The 23,807-nt window shown below is 37.0% G+C and overlaps 1 protein-coding gene across 4 annotated transcripts in view; it reads left to right on the forward strand.

The window, feature by feature from the left end:
• STAM (signal transducing adaptor molecule) overlaps positions 1–23,807 on the forward strand; it is a 79,233-nt gene that overhangs the window by 46,797 nt on the left and 8,629 nt on the right. For all 4 annotated transcript variants that reach the window (XM_029954484.1, XM_029954485.1, XM_029954487.1 and 1 more), the window contains 8 exons: positions 5,287–5,377; positions 7,458–7,650; positions 8,935–9,029; positions 12,329–12,417; positions 14,460–14,547; positions 14,760–14,814; positions 15,365–15,518; positions 17,076–17,251. In XM_029954484.1, coding sequence (XP_029810344.1) covers positions 5,287–5,377; positions 7,458–7,650; positions 8,935–9,029; positions 12,329–12,417; positions 14,460–14,547; positions 14,760–14,814; positions 15,365–15,518; positions 17,076–17,251 — 941 coding nt within the window. The remainder of the gene's footprint in view (positions 1–5,286; positions 5,378–7,457; positions 7,651–8,934; positions 9,030–12,328; positions 12,418–14,459; positions 14,548–14,759; positions 14,815–15,364; positions 15,519–17,075; positions 17,252–23,807) is intronic.

The following is a 23,807-nucleotide window of genomic DNA, read 5'->3' on the forward strand; positions in this document are numbered from 1 at the left end:
GAAGAACTTCATACTTAATGAAAAATGTATCATGTAGGATCATTTACACAAGTCCCTCTAGATTTTAAACTCACTTAGTTACCTAATCATTATTACATTTTAATCAGACTAGATCTTTGTCAGTGTACTTAAAAGCCTCTGAAAATATAAGGATTTTTAAAGTATATTTTTTCATCTAAGTACAGGAGAAAATAATCTAAAAATATTAAGGAAAGTCATACTTCAGTCAACTAACTCATTTTGCCGCAGATCTTGTAGCACTAACTTTTGACATAGAGATAAAAGTAATGCTAGCTAGCAGTGCGGCTGCAATTGACCGACGAGTAACATGGAAATCATTGCTACACTTAGGACTGATGACAGGAAAGAGTTTCAAGAAGTGTGCCGCTCAGGAATATAGGGCTTAATACAGCTTGTTTCTGCGCTTCCTTCTCTATTTTGTTTAATTGAAGAATATTTGACATATAATATTGTATTCATTTCAGGTGCACAACAGAATTATTCACTGCTTAAATACATTATGAGATGGTCACTCTGATGAGTCTAATTACCACCTGCCACAGTACAGAGTTTTTATGATATTATTGATTCTCTATGCTGTATTATATCCCCCCTCTTATTTTGTAACTGGAAGATTGCATATCTGAATCCCCTTCACCTATTTTGTCCATCCCCCCCCACCTGTCTCCTGTTTGGCAGCCATCAGTTTCTTTTCCATATTATGAGTTTGCTTCTTTTTTTGTTTTGTTTTTTAGAATTCATATATAAGTGAAATCATACCATGTTTCTTTCTCTGGCTAACTTAATTTCACTTAGCACACCCTCTAGGTCCATCCATGTTATTGCAAATGGCAGGATTGTATTCTTTTATTACAGCTGAGTAATTGTGCATGTTTGTGAGTGTGTGTGTGTGTGTGTGTGTGTGTGTGTGTGCGCGTGCGCATAGACGTTGACCACGTCTTCATCCACTCATCTTTCAGCAGACATTGAGGTTGCTTCTAGTCTTGGCTGTTGCACTACAGTGAACACAATGGTACATGTGTCTTTTTGGAATTAGCATGCTTTTTATCCCTTGGGGAAAAACCTAGAAAATTTTCAGATAAAAATCAGAATTGCTGAATTTTATGATGGTTCCATTTTTAATTTGTTGAGGAGAAACCTCCATACTGTTTCCAGTAGTGGCTGCACCACTTACATTCCCAGCAACAGGGTGAGCATTCCCTTTGCTTCACACCCTTGCCAATATTTGTAATTAATTTATTTATCTTTGATACTAGCCATTCTGTTAGATGTGAAGTAATTATCTCACTGTGATCTTGATTTGCATTTACCTGACAGTTAGTGATGTTGCATATCTTTTTATGCGCCTGTGTTAGTCATCTGTATCTCGTCTCTGAAGAAATGTCTATTCAGGTTCTCTGCCCATTTTGAAATTGTATAAATTGTTTTTTAAATATATATATTATATATTTTTGTTATATTTTTGTATACATTTTTATGTATTATGGATGTTAACCTTTTGTGGGATATATTATTTATGAAATTTTCTCCCATTCATTAGTTGCCATTTTGTTTTGTTAATGTTTTTCTTTGCTGTGCAAAAGCTTCTTAGTCTGATATAGTCCCATTTGGGTTTTTTGCCTGAGAAGTTAGATCCAAAAAAATATGGTTAAGGCAGATGTTAGAGAGCTTACTGCATATGTTTTCTTCTAGGAATTGTATGGTTTTGATCTTACAGTTAAGTCTTTAATCCATTTTGAGTTTATTTTTGTATATGGTATTAGAACGTGGTCCAGTTTCATTCTTGTGCATGTGGTTATCCAGTTTTCTCAACACTGTTAGAGAAACTCTTCTTCCATTGTATAATCTTGCTTCCTTTGTCATAGATTAATTGATGATATTGTGTTATTTTATTTCTCAGTCATCTTTTATGTCCCACTGATCTATGTCCCTGTTTTTTGTGCTAGTACCATACTGTTTTGATTATATTATAGCTTTATAGTATATTTTGAAATCCAAAAACTTTATATGCCCAGCTTTGTTTTTCTTTCTCAAGATTGCTTTGACTGTTTGGCATCTTTTGTGGATCCATACAAATTTTAGAGCTATTTGTCCTAGTTCTGTGAAAAATAACATTAATTGTTTGATCTGGATTACATTGAATCAGTAGATGCTTTGTGTAGTAAGGACATCTTAATATTCTGGTTTATGAGACTGGGTTTGTGTCATCCTCATTTGTTTTCATCAGTGTCTTACAGTTTTCAGGATAGTCTTTTACCTTGATTACATTTATTCCTAGGTATTTGCATTTTGATGGGTTTGTAAATGGGATTGTATTCTTAATTTCTCTTTCTGGTAGTTAGTCATTAGTATATAGAAATGCAAAAAGATTTCTGTATATTGATTTTGTGCCCCACAGTTTTACTGGCGTAATGTAGTAGTTCCGATAGTTTTTCAGAGAAGTCTGGGTTTTTTTTTTTTTTTCAAAAATTTTTTTAGCATTTATTCATTTTTGAGAGAGAGACAGACAGACAGACAGTGTGAGTGGGGGAAGGACAGAGAGACAGGGAGACCCAGAATCCGAAGCAGGTTCTAGGCTCTGAGCTCTCAGCACAGAGCCCGATGTGGAGCTTGAACCCACAGACTGTGAGATCATGACCTGAGCCTAAGTCAGACACAACTGACTGAGCCACCAAGGTGGCCCAAGGTGTTTTCTATATATAGTATCATGTCATCTGCATATAGTGACAGTTTTACCTTTACAATTTGGATGGTTTTTTTTTTCCTTTTCCTACCTCTCCCTTCCCTTCCCTTTCTTCCTTTTTTTGGTGGGGCAGGGGGCTTGGTACAGTGTGCTTTATTGATGGTACATGACAAAGTAGGGCTCCCGCTGCTCCCTCCTCTTCCTCATGGTGTCTGGGATGGAAACTGTGTCGAGGCTGGGAGAGTCCGTGTGTTGGGGGTCGCACTGCGGCAAGGATTCCCCAGCAGCTTCAGGCTTCCCTCTTCCCCTTGTGCTCAGGTGGGGCCTGGTGGTGCAGGGGCCTCTTACCCAGTTTGCCACTCCGTTGCTTTGGCCAAATACATGATCATAACAAGAAGTGATCTTGACAGAGTAGTCACTGAGGGCAATGCCAATCTCACCATTAAAGGTAGAAGAGTAGACATCACTGTGAAAGTGGCAGGAGGTAACCTGCCCCTCAGTGGAGCCCCGCATGCCCTTGAGGAGTCCTTCTGCTTCCTGCTTCACCACCATCTTGATATCATCCTATTTGATACCTTTCTCCAGGTGGCAGGTACAGTCCACACTGACACACTGGGTTTGGGGACTCGGCAGGCCATGCCAGTGACCTTTGCATTTCAGGGATGACCTTGGTTACAGCCTTGGCAGTGCCAGTAGAAGCAGGGATGCTCTTTTGGACAGCCTCCTGGCCATCATGCCACAGCTTCCCAGAAGGGCCATCCATGATCTTCTGGACAACACTGATGGCATGGACTGTGGTTATGAGTCCTTTCATGATGATGCCAGTGTTGTCATAGATGACCTTGGCCAGAGGGACCAGGCAGCTGGTGGTGCAGGAAGCATTGTTGACAATCTTGAGGGGGTTGTCCCATCCTTCTTGTGGTTCATGCACATCACAAACATGAGGACTCAGCAGAAGGGGCAGAGAGGATGACCTTCTTGGCTCTATCCTCTAAGTGAGCCCTAAGCCTTCTCCATAATAGTGAAGACCCTGGTGGACTCTGCAGCATACTCAGCACCAGTCTCATCCCGTTTGATGCTGATGGGATCTTGTTCCTAGGAAATGGGCTTTCCCTTGATTACGGATTTCCAGTTCTCAGCCTTGACCATGCCATTGAATTTGTCATAGATGGAATACCATGTGGTTGAATTCAGTGAAGGGCTCAGTGAAGGCCAAGTATCCACTTTGCCAGAGTGAAAAGTAGCTCTGGTGACCAGAAGCCTAATACAGCCAAATTCTTTTACTCCCAACATTCACTGACGTGTCTCAGGGACGTGGTTGGCAAATCACAAGAAGATGCAGAGTGCCACTCTTTTTCTTTCTTTCTTTGCCTAATTGCTATGGCTAGGACTTCCAACAATATGTTGAATAATGAACTGGTAGTAGTGGGCATCCTTGGTTCTTGTTTCCTAGAGGAAGTGTTTTCAGCTTTTCACCACTAACCATCATATTAGCTATGGGTTTGTCATGTATGACCTTTATTATGTTAAGGTATGTTTCCTGTATACCTACTTTGCTCAGAGTTTTTATCATGAATGTTGAATTTTGTTGGATATTTTTATTGCTTCTGTTGAGATGATCATGTGATTGTTTCCCTTTGTTGTGTTAATGTGGTGCATGATGTTGATTTGCAGATATTGGACTACCCTTGCATCCCTGGAATAGAGCCCACATGATCATGGTTATGTTACTAATAATGTATTGTTGAATTTGATTTGCTGATATTTTCTTGAGGATTTTTGCATGTTCATCGAGAATATTGGCCCCTTTGTGTGTGTGTGTGTGTGTGTGTGTGTGTGTGTGTGTTTTGTTTTTTGTGGGGTTTTTTTGGTGGTGTCCTTGGTTTTGGTATTAGGGTTAATGCTGGCCTTGTGAAATGAGTTTGGAAGCATTCCTTAGTCTTTGGTGTTTTGGAAGGAAGCAATCTGGAAGGAAGCAATAAAATATAACTATTGAATAGATAGTTTAAAGAAAATGATTTGTTTTCAAAACAGACATCTCCTTCCCTTTCTTAACCCCTTTTGTGGCTTCAGAATTTTCCTAAAACATTTTAACTCCCCTCTGGTCTTTCTTCACTTGTTTGCATATTGTCTGCTTTTCTCAGCTCACAGTATCCTGTTCTCTTCATCTTTTCTCCAAGTCCAACTCTTCTTCCAAAGTGGAGGCTGCTCCAGTTTGGATTATTTTCTTCTTTTTTTAATTTAAATCTTTTTTTTTTAAAAAATACTTATATATTTTTTGAGACAGAGAGAGAGCATGAGCAGAGGAAGGGCAGAGAGAGAGAGAGAGAGAGAGAGAGAATTCCAAGCAGGCTGTCACAGCACAGAGCCTGACATAGGGGCTGATCCCACAAACCGTGAAGTTGTGACCTGAGCCAAAACCAAGTCAGGTACTTAACCAGCTGAGCCCGCCAGGTGCCTCTGGAGTTTCTTCTTCTGAAGTCTGTGGTAGATTGATAAGTGGTCTTGCAAGTTCTTAGATTAAGTGTAGGTAGGAAAATTTGAGAACATTCCTCAAATGTTGTATTCCTTTTTTGTGTTAGGCTGCAGAACAAGCAAAAGCAAGCCCAGCCCTGGTTGCCAAAGATCCTGGTACTGTGGCTAACAAAAAAGAAGAAGAAGATTTAGCAAAAGGTATGTTTAAGTCTGTGATGTTTAAGGTGGGAAGAAGATGGGCCTTTACTTAGTATTTTTTTCCTGAAGTATTTAAAAAGAAAAGAAATAGGACTTTACAGCTAACACCAGAATCTACTTTGTTCCCCTTTGCAGTATCAAATGATACTCTTTTGAGACAACTATTTATATGTGTCCCAGTCTATTTTTATTAATATTTTGCTCATACTGTATATCCATAAACAATACCAAATACTTTTATGTGTCCAACAAACTATTTTTTTTAAGTTTATTTATTTTGAGAGTGAACAAGAGCGAGCACAAGATGGGCAGAGAGCGAGGGAGAGAAGGAGTTCCACGCAGGCTGCACACCAACATGGGACTCAGTCTTACAACCTTGAGGTCATGACCTGAGCCAAAATGGGGTCGTACGCTCAAGTGACTGAGCCACCCAGGTGCCTCACAAATTTCTTTTTCATAAATGGTGTACATTACATATACAGTTTGGGTTTTTTCATGCAATAATATGTCCAAGATTTATTCATGATAAAACATATAAATCAAGTTCATTTGTTTTAACTATTGTGTAATATTCTAGTGTACTAAAACGTATATATGGTAATGTGTATGTCCTGCTGCTGATGGGCATTTGGGTTTCCTAGGGTTTTTTTTGTTTTGTTTTGTTTTTTCTTTTTACTGTAATAATAGGGTGCATTGAGTATCCTTGTAATGTCTGTTATAGACATCTACTCTTGGTTTTTGACATTTACTTTAACTTTGACAATGGTGTATTTTATCAAACAAGTTTTATATTTTGATATAGTCAAAAATTTGGCTTTTTTGTTACGATTTTTTTTGCTTTTTTAAAATAGCTTGAGATTCCCTGCCCCCCCGCCAAATCCTCAAAGATACTTTCCTGTGTTTTCTTATGATGGTTTTAAAGTTTTCTTTTTCCTGTTAAGTCTTTTCTTGATGTAGAGCAGAGGTAGAAGGGATGAAGGGGTTATGGTTTCAGTTGGAAGCCGGGTTATCAACCTGTTCAGATGACATTGTAGCACCTAAATGACACCTGGCGATGGCGTCATTGGGGGAAGAGTGGGAGAATACAGGAGACACATTTGAAATCTCTGAGGGAATTTGATAGGTGACACTTCATTGTAGTTATTTCCAAGTTCTTCTTAGATTGATCACATTAGAATTACCTTTGGTGCAATGAAATGCAGGTTCTCAGATACTACCTTTGCTATTCTGATTTAGTAAATCTTCATTGAGATTTGGGGCTCTTGACTTCCCAAGCGATTTTGATTATCATTTTGGGAATTGAGGCTATAGAAATATATTGAAAAGGTAAAATTAAAATATTCTGCAGCTTAAAAAAAGGGAGGGACTTAAGAGATGATATCTTTTTAGTACCCAGAATAATTTAAATTTTATCCATTTGGTAAAAATAGTCATTAATGGCTGTTCAACTTTTTAATAGTATATTCTTTACATTTTCATTTGTGAATGAATGAATTAAATTGATGAAATGGTTTTTGTTCAGTATGTCAAATATGTCCTAGTTTCCAGTTCCACGTTTAAAAGAATGCCTTTTTGGGGCCCCTGATTGGCTCAGTCTGGCTAAGCATCTGACTTCGGCTCAGGTCTTGAACTCATAGTTTGTGAGTTCAAACCCCCCATTGGGTTCTGTGCTGACAGCTCAGGGCCTAGAGTTGGCTTCAGATTCTATGTCTCCCTCTTCCTGCCCCTCCCTGACTAGTTCTCTCTTCTGTCTCTCTCAAAAATAAACATTTTTAAAAAATATACAGTAGGGGCACTGGGTGGCTCCATTTGTTGAGCATCCAGCTTCGGCTCAGGTTGTGATCTCACGGTTTCTGAGTTTGAGTCCTGCTTCGGGCTCCATGCTGACATCTCAGATAGAGCCTGGAGCCTGCTTCAGAGTGTGTCTCCTTCTTTCTCTCCGCCCCTTTCCTGCTCGCACTCTGTCTCGCTCTCTCAAAAATAACATTAAAAAAATGCATTTTTACTTTCAGATAATTTTTATACTTCTTTGGATTGTTGGGTATATTAACATTTGGGGTCTTTTTAACTTATTTTCTAGCTATTGAGTTGTCCCTGAAGGAGCAAAGGCAGCAATCAGCCACACTTTCTACCTTGTACCCAAGCACATCTAATCTCTTAACTAACCACCAACACGAAGGCCGAAAAGTTCGTGCTATATATGACTTTGAAGCTGCTGAAGATAATGAACTTACTTTTAAAGCTGGAGAAATTATTACAGTTCTTGATGACAGGTGATGGATAATATCAAATTGATATTAGGTTGACATATGAAAACATGTATATTTCTGTGTTTTCATATTATCTCTGTTGAATGCCATTACCAAAGGTAATAAGAAAAATATTGATGTAGATATTTTCTTTGTGTGACAGTTGGTTGCTTTGCTTGTGTCATATTATCTGGACTCTTATTTTGTAGTTTAATTTTTTTTCTCATCTCATTTAATTTGTTTTTATTTGATTTGGAGGCCTAGTTTATTCATTTTTTATTTCACTTATAAGATCAGTTATTAAGTTAGTTAATATTTTAGAAATTAAATTAGTAAAGTTAAAATGTTAGGAAATACACCAAATATGTATATGTATTTATGGAATTTCTGAGAAATACATAATATATTGAATTTAAGTGTTCACAAAAAGTAGTATATCCATGTGGGACAAGTTCATTTTATATGGAATTATATACATTTACATTATTATGGGAGAGGATTCAGTACCTCTAGTTTTTGGCTATAGCTTTATGTTTACTTGAACATTGTTACTGATGATTGTTACTGAAAATGAAGTCCTAAAATTTGCAAGTGATTTTAAAAAGAGTAAATTCAAAAAATTTAGGTTATTCCTGTCACAGCACATTTACATTCTCTTTTCTTGAGTGAAAGAAAATGAATTAAAATTGAGCTGATTAGCTAAAAATTGCACAAAGCCTTCATCATCGATTAATTCAAAAACTGTTTATTGAGAGCATGCTAGCTTTCCTCCTGCTGGGCACTCAAGACACAGCAGTGAACCTGGGGCCGTACCTGGAGGTGTGTTCACTGTGAACGCTTTGTTCTCTAAACAGTGTCATCTGTCATGTTGTCTCTTGTGGGGGAGAAGTATGCATTTTTGTACAAGAAAAATGTGCGTTTTGTATGTACGAGAGAGCCCTAATTTAGGAATGGATCTGAATTAAGTGCCTACCTTTTATCTTATCACAAAAGAGTCTTACAAACAGGAGGTTTGTACTGTTTGAACTACCTGAAGTTGACAGTCAAATGTAGAGACCTCTGTTCTGGAGGGAATTCAGAGCCTTCTGTTAAATCCCCAGAGCTTTCACCAGCCTTCCAAAAGATAAAGAACTGTGTGTTTAATAGCTCTTTATCTTCTCTGAGGCTTCATCTTCTATTTGTAATAATAATACATTCATTTCTTCCCTCATTGGATTATTGTGGGATTCAAATCTGGTAATAATGCAAGTTAAACACTATTAAGGTAGAGATTTTTAGAGAGAAAAAATCTTTTTTGTTTCTCATTAGTGATCCCAACTGGTGGAAAGGTGAAACCCATCAAGGCATGGGGTTATTTCCCTCTAATTTTGTGACTGCTGATCTTACTGCTGAACCAGAAATGAGTAAGTATTTTCCAGTCTGTAAGTGGATGATCATCCATAATGTCCATCTTAATAAAAGTTGAATCAATTCAGTTTTATGGAGCTAGGATTCGCAGATATTAGTGCCTCTGAGGTTTCTAAAAATGCAGCCTTCTAGTCAGATTATTTACCAAAAATCATCTAATTATCGCAAATTAAAATTATCTATCTACCAAGATTATTCTTAAGTAATTGTGCAGCCTATGGATTTTTCTTTTAAAAAATTGTATGTATGACATTGTAAAAATGCAGATTAAGAAGTGTTATGAAATTTATGCATTACATACTTTCATTATCAGTTCACAAAGTGTGTCAAATGCAGTGTAATCTCAGAGGGAATTCTTTTTGATCAGAGATTGAAGCCATTTCTTTAGTGTCTAGCCCCAAACTTGGAAGTAGTGGCTTGTTAAGTAATATAATAAATGCTTTCCTAAGACCTCATGTCAGATGCCATAAGGAGGTGTGCTAATCTTATGAAAACTTTTTGTTTGGTTTCCAAACGTGTGCTACTAAGGGAAATAAAGTAAAACAGGGGGCCTAGGAAGGAAAAGTGATGTTCCTGGCAGCCGTAGTAGTCGCAGGAGACCTAAGTATTGGTAACCTACCAAAATGTTGGCAGACAGCTCACTTCGTATCTACATAATACTGTGGTTCACTGAATCTTAAATAATGATGAGTTGGGGTCCCCAAGATAAGGTCATAAGTAAGAAATACCTTCTCATGTAGAAAGATTTCTGTTAGTGGTTGAAAGCTTTAGAATTTTAAAAGAGCTTTTGTATATAAGTTGGTAAGCTCTCGTTACCTGGCAGAATGTCTCCTCTTTCTATAATGTGAGTAGACGGGATAAAAGAAAGTTACAAATTGCAAGATACTTAGGTCATTTTTAGTTTGCGAGAATTTTAAGAAAGAATCTTTGTCTTAGTCACCTTTTCATTTCCAACAACACCTAGTACTGAATCATTCTGAAATATGGACTATATAAGTATTTATGCAATAAGTGATACATAAGTGTATGTGTATATACATATATGTGTATACATAAAGCAACAGATAAACTTTCCTTGAAAAAGTATAGAAACGCTTTCCTTTCAAGAGAAAGCTTTAACAACAAATCAGACATTACTTTTATCTTTGATGAAATGACACGGTCTTCTAATTATTGCCAGGTTATCTTGTGTCATTTCATGACAGATTTACGATGGAGACAAATTCCTAACCCCCATTCTAGTAATGTGGTTCTTTTTTGTTAGAACTCACAAAATAGTTAGAACTATTTAAAATGGCAGTGTATTGTGTGCCAGCTTCTTAACCTTAGTTTATGGTGGTGATTTTTTCATTTGTGTTTTGGGTGTTTGGGTTTTTTGTTGTTGTTTTTGTCCCAAATCAGCTGTTGGGAAGGATAGACGGGTCTGGGACTTCTGTTCCAGAGGAGTTCCAAGATCCATATTGATCATGTAGCCATTTTTTGTCCCCATCACGTAGCAGTGCAGCTGTGAAATGAGGACTCTAGCTCTTCTGCCCGGGCGTCTCTCGGGACTCCTGGGGCGTGGGAGCAGCAGAGCTTCTGTCCTGGAAAGTAGCTCCTGAGCTCGGGAAAGGCGGCTGCCTTCATCGTCCTCGCACCATTCTTGGTCAGGAAACGGGGGCCCGCTTTGCGTAATGTCAGGGGGAAGTACCGCCCTGCTTAGCTTGTTTTTTTGTATGGGGGTGCAGTAGATGTTGTGAAAACAGTTTATGTTGTGCACATATGTACACACATACGCACACACGCTCTACACACACATGCACGCATGCGTAGTAATGGTAGTAGTGCCCGTGAGAAAAAGCACTGACAACTTGCACCTGGTTAGCTGGCGCGCTGTCGGGTCTGCCATGTGTTCTCTTACGGGGGCAGCAGCCAACGCAGTGTTTCCAGCTTCCTCCTTGTTAATGGCTCAAGATATGAAAAGGAGAACTCTCTCTAGCACATGTCTCTTTTACCCTCAAGGGAAAACGAAACCAGCTGAAACGTTTTTGTATAGAATTTTGCTCTATGGTGACTTTCGTGGAATGAATGTATTTCTTGTGTTGGAAATTAACTTATCTGCCTTTTATACGGAAGCACACAATACAGAATACATGAGAGATAGGAGTGCCTGTTCTCAGAGTAAAATCATCAGCCAGATTCCAGTGCGTGGATGGTAGAGCGAGATAGATTGGCATTCAGATCCAGGCTGTGTCCTCTATTAGCTTTCTTCTGTGCAAGAATTTATGTTACTGTGCTGTTAACCTCATTTTAAAATGGGTCTGTTTCATAGTATAAGAGATTCATGGGGGGGGGGTGTGTAATCTTCCTTTACACACATTTAATAGTTTAATAATATATTTCCCTTCTTTAATTCTATTCCTTTCCCAACCCCCCTTTTATCTTGATTCTTAATATTTTTGTGAATCCAGATTGACCACATTGATACAAGAATGAAAAATGTAGAAAGGAAGTTCCTTTCTTTAAAGCTGTATGGACTGCTCAGTATTTTGGGGGAGAAGGTTAACTGCTCTATTAATCATAACCTTGTATTTACTAGTTAATGGTATATGGAACAGTTCTAAAGATTGCTTTGTTGAGCAAGAAAAATATGTGCGTCTGACCAGTGGTTTGCAGATCCTCCCATAACACAATTTGATTTCAAAGAAGAATGCAACTATAAAAATGGAGGCCGAGTTACTGGAAGATTCAGATCGCTGCCAGGGCTCCTTGTAAAGTCCTCCACTGACCCGGATGTCTTTCTCTTAGTAAAGTCTGAATGGCACGCCAGAGAACATAGAGCTAATTTTCCCTTCACTACAGTGAAATAGCATGGTCTTCCCAATGAGATTTTTCTTCAAAAGGACTGGTAATTGAAAAGATAATTTATTTTAATTTGCAGAGTTCATTAACGTAAAACTTTGTGAAATAGCTTTACTTATAAAATCTTATATTTTGCCCACCAGTTTACTAAATTCCCATATGTAGTAAGTGATTAATCTTTGTTTCAGAAATAAACCTCTTATTTTTAGTGAAGTATCTTTTCAGGAAAACATAAAATCTTTAGAAGAGGAAATTAAGAAATCTTCACGTAATTCCACAAAATAGTGTTCTGTTATTTTTGTCTAAATCTGTAGTCTAATTATTCCTTAAATGAAGTCTCCCATATTGAAGGGAATATTAAGAAAAATCCAGATTCTCTCATGGAATTTGAAGTGCTTTAAAATAGAATTTTAAATTCCTTATAAAGAAAAGATAAATATTACATGTTTTACAGTTAAAACGGAGAAGAAGACGGTACAATTTAGTGATGATGTTCAGGTAGAAACAATAGAGCCAGAACCGGAACAAGCTTTTATTGATGAAGTAAGTGATTGCTTCTGTGATAGTGGTTTGTACTTGGGATTGAAGTTGAAATACTTGTCTTGTTTTAAAAAAAAAGTGATTACTTGATTAATGCATGTATTTTATGTTGTAAAAATTCAGGCAATATAGACAAAGCAAAGATTCTCCTTGAAACTGTTTCTATAGTCTTATTTTATACCTCATTATTTAAAATTTATGCTTAATATTCCATAGAATGGACTTAGCATGATTTAATTATTCTTCTGTTGGACACTTATGTTGTTTGCAATTTTTTGTGGGTTTTTTTGGTTATTAAAAACACTACTGTGAATTTTTTTGGATGGAATATATTTAATAGAATATGTGACTTTCATTTGCACAGATCATTATTTAATGTTCTGGAAACTACATCCTTTGTAACATTTTAATCATGATGAAAACTGATATGTCATCTTTAAAATACGCAAAAGGATTTTATAGATTTTTAGCCTTCTTTTGGAGGTAGCCAGAAACAACGTTTGAAGAGTGCTTTTTTAGAGAAACAGACTGGAGATTGTGCTGAGAGCCAGGGAATTTGAGGAGGTCAGGGAAACTTAACATTTGGCCAATTGCAGTCTGTAAGAAAATGCGTGTAGAGTCAGCCTGGTGGTCTGTATAGTAAACCTCATGTCTTCGATTCTAGGTAATTTCAAATAGAGTAATATTTAAAACAAAAATTATCCACATGTTAATTGACTGTCATGTTACCCCCGCTCTTTTCCCCCTTTATTTTTTTGCTGTAGGCAAATTTTTCTGTCACATGCCTTCTGTTTTAGTGTATTTAAAATGAAAATTGTGAATCTTTTACATTGAAAACTGGTACCCATTTCAAAATACAAAATTCTTGTGACTTTAGAAGAGTTTTTTATGTACTTCTGTGACTCACTCTCCAGTGATTAGCTTATCTCTCAGACTTTTCATTGCAGAAACAGCATTTTTCAATTTTTTTTTAATATTTATTTATTTTTGAGAGAGGGGGAAGGGCAAGCAGAGGAGGGGCAGAGAGAGATAGAGACACAGAATCTGAAGCAGACTCGAGGCTCTGAGCTGTTAGCACAGAGCCCGATGTAGGGCTTGAACACAGAGACTAAGATCATGACCTGAGCTGAAGTTGGACACTTAAACTACTAAGCCACCCAGAAATAGCTTTTTTGTTTTGGTTTAAGTGACTGCATAGAATTGGTAGTCTTTTCCACTGTTTACCTAATATCCTATGTTTAGTAATAAAACCGCGGAAGAACCATGCATAGAGAGAAGTTTGTAATTATTACACTATTGTTCTTTGGTACATGAAATCAGCATTTTTATTTTTAAAACTTTACATTTAAGTTTATGTGTACTTGTGCAAAATATGGATGTGTTTATGTAATGATTTCATTAGGTCCATTGGTTTTTACAAGGGAAGATTCTCCGATAGATCTGAGTCCTTGCTTTGAGATCCTTTTCAGCCTTTCCCCACATAGGAGAGGAGGGAAGCCACAATCTCATGTCTTCCTTTATGACAGACTGAAACGGTGGGAAGAAAATGTAGAGTAAAATCTTATGGCCCTACTTAGAAGGAGGAGAGCTGCACTGTAGCTGAGCTGCGCCTTGCCAACACAGCTGCCGTGTTCGCTCTGGTGGAGAAGAAGTAACTGAGTTGTTAGTCGTAAGGAATGCCATCTTGAGAGGGAAGTTCCACCTGTCAGCATGGCAAGAGTACAGCTGCCCCAAAGCAGAGTGACACAGAAATCCACAAGCATGACACAACAGATTGAAGAGCTCACACCTTGTAAGTTGAAATATGGCTCTTTTCTTACTTAAGAGAATCTCCATTAGCAATTTGAAAAATAGTTAGGGAGCGCTTTCAAACTCTGACTTCACATGGTACTGAAGAGAATACAGGATATTAAATATGTAAAGGCAAAATTGGAGTCTCTGTATGAATTACAGAAGTTTTTCATCCATTATCTAATGAGTGAAGTGAGAACATATTGTCACAGAATGATCTGTTGCTCTCTGTATTAACTGTGCAATTCCCGCAGGACAAAATGGACCAGTTGTTACAGATGCTGCAGAGTACAGACCCCAGCGATGACCAGCCTGATCTTCCAGAGTTACTTCATCTCGAAGGTGAGCTTCGTTTTCCATTAGCCTTGCATGTAAAGAATAGAGTTCATATAGTGTTCTGTTACAGAACAGTTTTATACTGAAATAAAATTGAAAATGATATAAAAAAATGTGAACACTCTTCTATGACCCAGTCTTGCTTATGTGAATATCCATCAGGGAGAAGCTTTTCCTTGCTGTGTTTTCTTACATTTCTTTAAATCTTGTTATCTTAGCAATGTGTCACCAGATGGGACCTCTCATTGACGAAAAGCTGGAAGATATTGACAGGTAAAAGAACATGTGCTGTGTCTATATTGTATGTCTTCTTTGCTGAAGTCCTCTCTAAGTACATGCTGGGATAGAGCTGCCTTTTTATTTTATTTTTATTTTTAAAATATGCCAAAGGTACCAGTTCTCGTTCAGTTGTTTTCCACCAGATGAGGCAATCAGAATTGCACCCATTTACCTGTGGTTTTTTTTTAAGTGAGGATTTATTTGATATTTATTAGTCTTTTTAAAAAGTGATAATTAACTGTTCTAACCATTGTAATGTTATGAGTGACATTACCAGAGCCCACAAATGACTCACCCATCTCATATTGGTTAGGGGCACCTAGTTATTTCAAGATCAAATCAAGTACAGTAAGCCAGAGTTCTCCCGGCACAGTACTTTAGATAGATTGGGTGGCCTTGGGGCTCGAATACAGGATGTTTTCTGTCATCGGGTTCAAGTAGTGTGGACTTATATTACTTTTTGCTGTTTTTATGTGTCTTCTTATTGAGAACATTGTATCATTTAATTAGCAGTTTTGTTTGAAATGACTCTGTAATATTTCAGGAAACATTCAGAGCTCTCCGAACTCAATGTCAAAGTGATGGAGGCACTCTCACTGTATACCAAGTTAGTAAACGAAGACCCAGTGTATTCTGTGTACGCAAAATTACAGAATCAGCAGTATTATATGCAGTCATCTGGGGTTTCTGGTTCTCAGGTAAGCTTTTAAAAGTTCAAGTGTATCATTTTAAATTCTCAGATATATTTGAGATCATTTGCAATAGCTATGTTTTTGTAAGATCTGAAACTTTCTAAAAGTAATGCTGAGAATAAAGTTTAAAAGAATTTTTTACTTGACAAATACAGTGTATAATATACTAATTATTCCAGTAATTCTTTTCAGAATATTGTTTCTCTTCAAGGGTGTACATCAGAATCGCCAGTCAAACGTAAAAAAAAAAGTACAGGTTTTTTGGCCCCATCCTAGACTATTGAATCAGAATGTTCAAGAGGAAGGCCTAAACATCTGTATATTTTTAAAGCTTCATTTGTAATTTTCTGGTTAAAAACACATTTTTTGGTCTGAGTAAACTGTCTAATTATTACTAAATTTTTCTGCAAAAAAATCTGCAGTTTTTGACTTTATAGTAAGTTGCTTTAATCTGAATGTTTCCATCTTCCTTTACATGAGAAGACATAGAATGCACCCTCCTCTCTCACCCTAAGTGACTATTTCAAGAGCCCTTTTCCCACAAACTCAGGAAGGTCGCTGTATAGAGACTTGGCCAAGCATTCCATTTTATTTATGTGGGTGGCATAAGCTTTGTGCAAATTAATTTTTTTCTGAAAAAATGGCCCACCTCCCTTTCATTTCAGTGAGAGACCAGATCCCTAAGCCGAACAGCCAGACTTGACCAGCATGAGCCCAGATGACACCGACTCACAGCTTCTGTATTCTGCTGTGTGCTCAGTCTCTCAGGGCTTAAAAGAAGTGCGAAGATGGTGGTCTAAAAATCTCACTACATAGACCGTTCTGTTTTCGAACATGGAAATGGAAGGATCTAATGAATACTACAGAAAATGAGCATATTTTGTGTGCTTTAGATTTGGGGCATTTAAGAGACCAATCGCTAGATGAAAATAAGTGTAGTTTTCGGATGTATAGCCCAACGGCCACATCCAGCCTCCCACCTGTTTTTTGTTTTTAAATAAACGTTTACTAGAACGTGGCCATTCTCATTTCTTTATACATTGTTTATGGCTACCTTCTATACGGGCAGAGTTCAGGAGTTGTGACAGAAAGGCCCACAAGGCCTAAAATATTTACTGTCTGGACTTTTGCAAAAATGTTTGCTCACTCCTGCTTTAGAAAGTTAGCTTGCTCTGTGTTCACTAAACTGTAATTTAGGAAATACAGATTGTATCTAAAACTTAATTCAAAGACACTTCTTAAAAGTTGCTTTGAGATTCCTATTAAAACATTAATATGGAAAGAGAGATAATATTAGTAAAAAGTTTCGAGATAAGTTCCTTTACTGTTTCTGTATGAAGTAAACCTGAGTTTAGCTCAAGTTTACCTAAGAACAAAAGTTATCAGAAAGCCCACTTCACTGCAGTGTGTTTTAAATGCCTGTCAAAAGAAGTACTTTTGAAAGGATTTCAGAGCTTTCGTTGTTGTTCACTTTGTAACTGAATGCCTCTACAAAGAAATTTTGGCATACCTGTTAAAATCTTTAACAATCTAATTTTTTTTTTTAATCGTGACCTGTTGTAGGTGTACCCAGGGCCTCCTCCGAGTGGTGCCTACCTGGTGGCAGGGAGCACACCGATGAGTCATCTCCAGAGCTACAGTCTTCCCCCAGAGCAGCTGCCTTCTCTCAGCCAAGGAGCTGTTCCGCCATCTGTGAACCCAGCCCTTCCCAGTCAGCAGACTCCAGCTTCTTACCCTAAGTAATTTGATTTTTGGCTGTTTGACTGCTGTTTAGAGTTAGTGCTGATACAACTCTTAAATGCCTCCGCTCATCTGTAACCTTACGAACCGCAGAAGAACCTAGGAGAGATAGATGCCATCACTGGTGCCAGATGGTCAGGCCTGTTTGTAGCGATGAGTGGGTTCTACAGGATCCTCTGCACTATTGCAGTCCTAGCCAGAAGGCTCTGCCTCTGTCTGACTGACTCATTGAACTGCTGTTTTCAAGTCTTATACTTGTTAAATTTCCTATCATTTTTCTTTTTACCGAAGTAAAATTGGCCACATAACATTATGTGAAGTTTCAGATGTACGTTATAATTGTACATCTGTATGCACTACAGAGCGATCGCCGCCAACAGTCCAGTTACCCTCCATCGCCATTCAGTAGACCTTCTTCACCCATTGCACCCACCTCCTCACCCCCTTCCTCTCTGGTAACTACTGGTCTGTTCTCTTGAAGTTTGGTTTGGTTGAATTTGGTTTGTCTTTTAGATTCCACAAATGAGTGAAATCATATTGTCTATTTGTCTTTTTCTGACTTAATTTCACTTAATCATAACATAATAGTTTTAAGGCCCATGCATGTTGTCTGAAATGGCAAGATTTCGTTGTTGTCGTTTTATGGCTGAGTAGTGTATGTATACTATATATACTAGTACACACAGGCACACACACCCACATACATCTTCTTTATCCATTAATTCAGTGGACATTCAGGTTATTTCCATGTCTTGGCTATTCTGAATAATCCTGCAGTGAACAAAAGGGTGGCTATACCTTTTCAGATCAGTGTTTTTGTATTCTTCAGGTAATTCCCATATCCAGAGGTAGAAGAGCTGGATCATATAGTCATTCTATTGTTAATTTTTTGAGGAATGTTCATATGTTGGCTGCACCACTTTACGTTCCCACCAACAGTATATGATGGTTCCCTTCTTTATACTGCCCAGCGGCACTTGCTGATTCTTGTCTTTTTGATAATACCCATTCTAATCGGTGTAAGATAGTATCTCATTGTAGTTTTTATTTATATTTCCATGGTAATTACTGATGTTGAATGTCTTTCTTGTGCCTATTGGCCGACTTCATCTTGTATGTCTTCTTTGGAAAAATATTTGTATCACCTGCCCACTTTTTAAATTGGATTGTTTGGTTTTTTGTTGTTGAGTTGTATGAATTCTTATATATTTTGGATATTAATCCTTGTCATATATATGATTTGCAAAAACTTTCCTCCCTTCAGTAGGTTGCTTTTCACTTTGATGATGATATCTTTTGGTGAGCAGAAGCTTTTTATTTTGTTGTAATTTTTTTTTCTTTTGTTTCTCTCATCTTTGGAGTGAGATCCATACAGATATTGCTAAGACTGATGTCAGGGAGTTTCTTACCACTTGTGTTTTCTTCTAGGAAATTTATGGCATCATTCAAATCTTTAATCCATTTTGTATATACATTTTTTAATGTTTATTTTTGAGAGAGGAGTGGAGGCGCAGAGAGAGAGAGAGAGAGAGGGAGATACAGACCTGAAGCAGGCTCCAGACTCCATGCTGTTAGCACAGAGCCTGACGCAAGGCTCGAACTCACGATCCGTGAGATCATGACCTGAACCAAAGTCAGCCGCTTAACTGACTGAGCCACCCAGATGCCCCTCTTTAATCCATTTTGAATTCATTTTCATTTATGGTGTAAGCTGATAGTCCAGTTTCATTCTTTTGCATTTGTCTGTTCAGTATTTTCAGCACCATTTATTAAAGATACAGTCCTTTCTTCATTTTATGTTCTCAGCTTCTTTGTTGTAAAATAATATTCCATATATGTGTGGGTGTAATTTTGAGCTCCCAGTCCTGTTCCACTGGTCATGTGTTTCTTTTTATGCTGATACCACACTGATTTGATTACTGTAGCTTTGTAGCATAGTTTGACATCAGGGAGCACAATACCTCTAACTTTGTTGTTCCTTCTCAAGATTGCTTTCACTATTTGGGATCTTTTTTATTTCCATATAAAATTTAGAACTATGTGTTCTAGCTCTTGGAATTTTAATAGAGATTGCAGTGAATCTATAGATTGCTTTGAGTAGTGTGGAGACTTGAACATTCTTCTAAACCATGAGCACTAAATATCTTTCCTTTTTGTGTGTCATCTTCAGTTTTTCTTATCAGCGTCGTATAGTTTTCAGTGTACAGGTCTTCCACTTCCTTTGTTAAATTTATTTCTAGGTGTTTTATTCTTTTTGATGCACCTGTAAATGGGATTTTTCCTTAGTTTCTTTTTCTATTAAGTCATTATGAGTTATATAAGAAATGCTACAATTCTGCATATTGGTTTCGTGTGTTTATAAAATGTTTATCAAGTGGGGCGTCTGAGTGGCTCACTTGGTTAGGCGGCCAACTTTGGCTCAGGTCATGATCTCGCGGTTCGTGAGTTTGAGCCCCACATCGGGCTCTGTGCTGACAGCTCTGAGCCTGGAGCCTGCTTCAGATTCTGTGTCTCCCTCTCTCTGCCCTTTTCCTGCTCACGTTCTGTGTCTCTGTCTCTCAAAAAAAAAAATAAAAACTTAAAAAATTAAAAAAGAATAAAGTCTTTATCAAGTATCTTTAACTATTTTACTGAATTCATGTATTCTGACAAATTTTTGTGGTGTCTTTTGGCTTATCTAAATACAGTATTCTATCATCTAGAAATAGTGACAGTTTTACTTCTTCCTTTCCAATACGGATGCATTCTCTTCCTCCCTCCTTCCCAGCCTTCCATCCTTGCTTTCTTTTAAAAATTTTTTTGGCCTAATTGCTGTAGATAGGACTTCTAATACTAGGCTTCTTAAAAGTGGCAAGAGTGGGTAGTGTTATCTTGTTCCAGATCATAGAAGGAAAGCTTTCAGCTCTTTGTCATCAAGTGCAATGTTAGCTGTGGCTATGTCACTGTTTTTTTTGTGTGTGTGTGTTGACAGATGGTCCCTTTGTACCCACTTTGTTGAGGATTTTTATCAGAAGTGGATGTTGGATTTTATCAAATGCTTTTTCTGTGTCTGTTGAAATGATATGATCTCTATCCTTAGTTTTGTTAATGTGGTGTATTAGATTGTTCGATTTGTGGATGTTGAGGCATCCTTGCATCCCTGGGATAAATACTACTTGATATCATAGTCTATGATCCTTTTAATGTACTGTTGAATTTGATTTACTAATATTTTGTTGATTTTTGAGTCAATGTTCATCAACGATAGGGTTGTAATGACCTTTTTTGTGGTTTCTGTATTTGGTTTTGGTGTCAGCGAAGGCTGGCCTCATAAAATGATTTTTCAGGTATTCCCTTCTTTTTGTTTTTTGGAACAGTTTGAGAATAATAGGTATTAAATCTTTGAATGTTCACCAGTGAACGTGTTTAGTCCTGGATTTTGTTCGTTGATAGATTTTTGATCACTGATTCAATCTTAGTAATAAGTCTATTCAGATTTTCTATTTCTTATGACCCAGTTTAGGAAGATTGTTTCTAGTAATTTCTCCATTGTTTCTTGGTTTTCCATTTTGTTGGCATAAGTTTGTAGTAGTTGCTCCTCATCCTTTGTGTTTTTGTGGCATCAGTTAAAAGGTTTTAATTTCTGATTTTGTATACTAGAGCCCTCACTCTTAAAGATTTGAATTTCTTTATCTTTCTTTTCAAAGGACCAGCTCTTAGTCATTCATTCATTCACTCATTTTATGTATCTCTTTTATTTACTTCCACTCTGATTTTATTATTTCCTTATTTTTCTTGACTTTAGGCTTCTTTTGTTCTTCTTTTTCCAGCTCCTTTACGTGGAAAGTTAGATTGAGATTTTCTTGCTTCTTGAGGTAGGCCTGTATTGCTCTACTCTTCCCTCTTAGAACTGCATTTGCTTAATACTATAGGTTGTACTAGGTCATAGGTTTGCTCATTTGTTTCTAGGTATTTTTTTTATTTCTCTTTCTGTTTCTTTGTTGATTCAGCAGTGTTTAGTAGCATAGTATTTAATCTCCATATATTTGTATTTCTTCCAGTTTTCTTCTTGTAATTGATTTCTACTTTTATAGCATTGTGGCCATAGTAAATGCTTGATATGATTTCAGTTTTTTTGAATTTATTGAGACTTATTTTGTAGTGTAACATGTAGTCTGTCCTGGAAAATGTTCCATATGCATTTGAGAAGAATGTGTATTCTGCTTCTTTTGCATGGTATGTTCTGTAAATATCTAATTAAGTTCATCTGGTATAATGTGTTGTTTAAGGCTGGTCTTTTTTATTGAATTTCTTTTGGGATGATCTATCCCATTGATGAAAGTAGGGTGTTAAAGTCTCCTACTATTACTGTATTACTGGCCGTTCCTCTCTTTTGTCTGTTCATATTTACTTTATATATCTTGCTACAAATATTTATAAATTAAAAATGTCTTTTTTGGGATTGACCTTTTTATCATTGTGTAATGCACTTTGTCTCTTATTACAGTTTTTTTTTCTTATTACAGTTTTTTAATGTCTGTTTTGTCTAATGTGAGTACAGCTACTTTAGCTTTCTTTATTTGCATTTGCATGGAGTATCTTTCCCTAGCTTTTCACTTTCAGTCTGTTTCTGATGTACTTCTGAAGTAAGTCTTTAGTAGGCTGCATATAGATGGGTCATTTTTTAAAAATCTATTCACTTATTTCATCTTTTTATTTTGATCAGAGAGTTTAGTCCATTTACATTTAAATTAATTATTGATACGTATATATTTACTACTGTTTTGTTAATTGTTTTCTGAGTTCCTTTCTGTTCCTTTTCTTTGTCTACTCTCTTGTGGTTTGATGGCTGTCTTATTGTATCTTTAGATTTTTTTTCCCACTTTCTTTTGTGTATTTAGTAGAAGTTTTTGCTTTCTGGTTACCATGATGTTCACATATAATTTGGTATGTATTTAACAGTCTGTTTTGAGTTGATAGTAACTTAAATTTGAACACATTCCAAAACTTAAGTATTTTCCCACTACCTCCAATTTTTATATTTTTGATGTGTCATTTTGCATTTTTGTTTTAGCATCCCTTAACTAATTATTGCAGTTTTAGTTAATTTTGCTTTTTGTGTTTTAATCTTCATACTTGCTTTAAGAGTGAATGATCTACCTTTACTATGTATTTACCTTTTCCAATGAGATTTTTACTTTTGTATGTTTATTTTCTTATTATTAATTGGTGCCATTTTTTTTTTCATGTTAAAGTCATCCCCTTAGCATTTCTTAAAAGCCAGGTTTGGTGGTGATAAACTTCTTTAAAAGCTTTTGCTTATCTGGAAAACTTTTAATCTCTCCTTCAGTTTTCAATGATGATCTTGCTTGGTAGAGAATTCTTGGTTGAGGTTTTTCCTTTTAGCACTATGAATACTGTCTTCTGGCCTTCGGTTTCTACAGAAAAGTCTGCTGATAGCCTTATGAGGTTTCTCTTGTATGTAATAAGTTGTTTTTCTCTTACTGCTTTTAAGGTTTTCTCGTTATCTTTAACTTTCACCGTTTTATTTATAATGTATCCTGGTGTAGATCTTTTGGGTTCATCTCTTTTGGAGCTCTCTGAGCTTCCTGGACCTGTATGTTCATTTCATTCTCCAGATAAGGAACGTTTTCAGCTATTATTTCTTCAAAGTAAGTTTTTTGGTTTTTTTCTTTCTGTCTTCTTCTGGGACCCTGTAATGGGAATGCTATTCTGCTTGATCTTCATTTGTTTTCATTTTTTTTCTCTTTTGTTCTTCTGGGTGAGTTCTCTTGCTTTGTATACCAGTTTGCTGATCAAACTTTGGATTCATCCAGCCTGCTATTGTACCTGCCTCATATATTTTTCAGTTCATTTATTGTATTTTTCAGCTCCGTAATTTTTGTTGGGTACTTTCTTACATTTTCTGTCTCTTTGTTCAAGATACAAGATAAAACTGTGTTCAGAGATTTTTCTTCTAAGTGTGATGAGCTTTTGAGCTTCTTTATGATCATTACTTCTAACTCTAGCAGGTTGCTTATCACCATTTCATTAATGTTTTTTTCTGATATTTTTTTTCTTGTCCTTTTATTGGAATATATTCCTCTGTTTCTTCATTTTGCCTGACTCTCCATGTTTGTTTCTTTGTGGTAGGTAAGTAAACTACCTTTCTCAGTCTTGAAGGAATGGCCTTATGTAGGAAATTTCATGTGAAGCATAAAGCATAATCCCTTCTGAGCAGGGCTAGGTGCTCAGAGGGTGTCCCCTGTGTGGATCATTCGTGCTGGTCTGCTGTGTCAGGGCTCAGTTTGTGGTGTGGGGATGGGTAGGGCTGGTGCCTGATTGGACTCACAGGAGTGCTGTGGTGCGGTGGTAGGCATGGCTGTTGCCCTCACCCCACCGTTTCTCATGGCCGTGCTGCGGGTGTGGGCAGAGTTCTTCACTGGCCACGCCTGCTGGCGCTAGCCAGGCTGGATCCCTCCAAAATGGTTGTTGCTAACCTGGACATTCGCAAGGTAGGGCCAGGTCACTAATATGGCTGCTGCTGGTTTCTCTGTCCCTGAAGAAAGTCCCAAC

This window comes from Suricata suricatta, chromosome 10 (assembly GCF_006229205.1).
Source record: "Suricata suricatta isolate VVHF042 chromosome 10, meerkat_22Aug2017_6uvM2_HiC, whole genome shotgun sequence".
NCBI lineage: Eukaryota > Metazoa > Chordata > Mammalia > Carnivora > Herpestidae > Suricata > Suricata suricatta.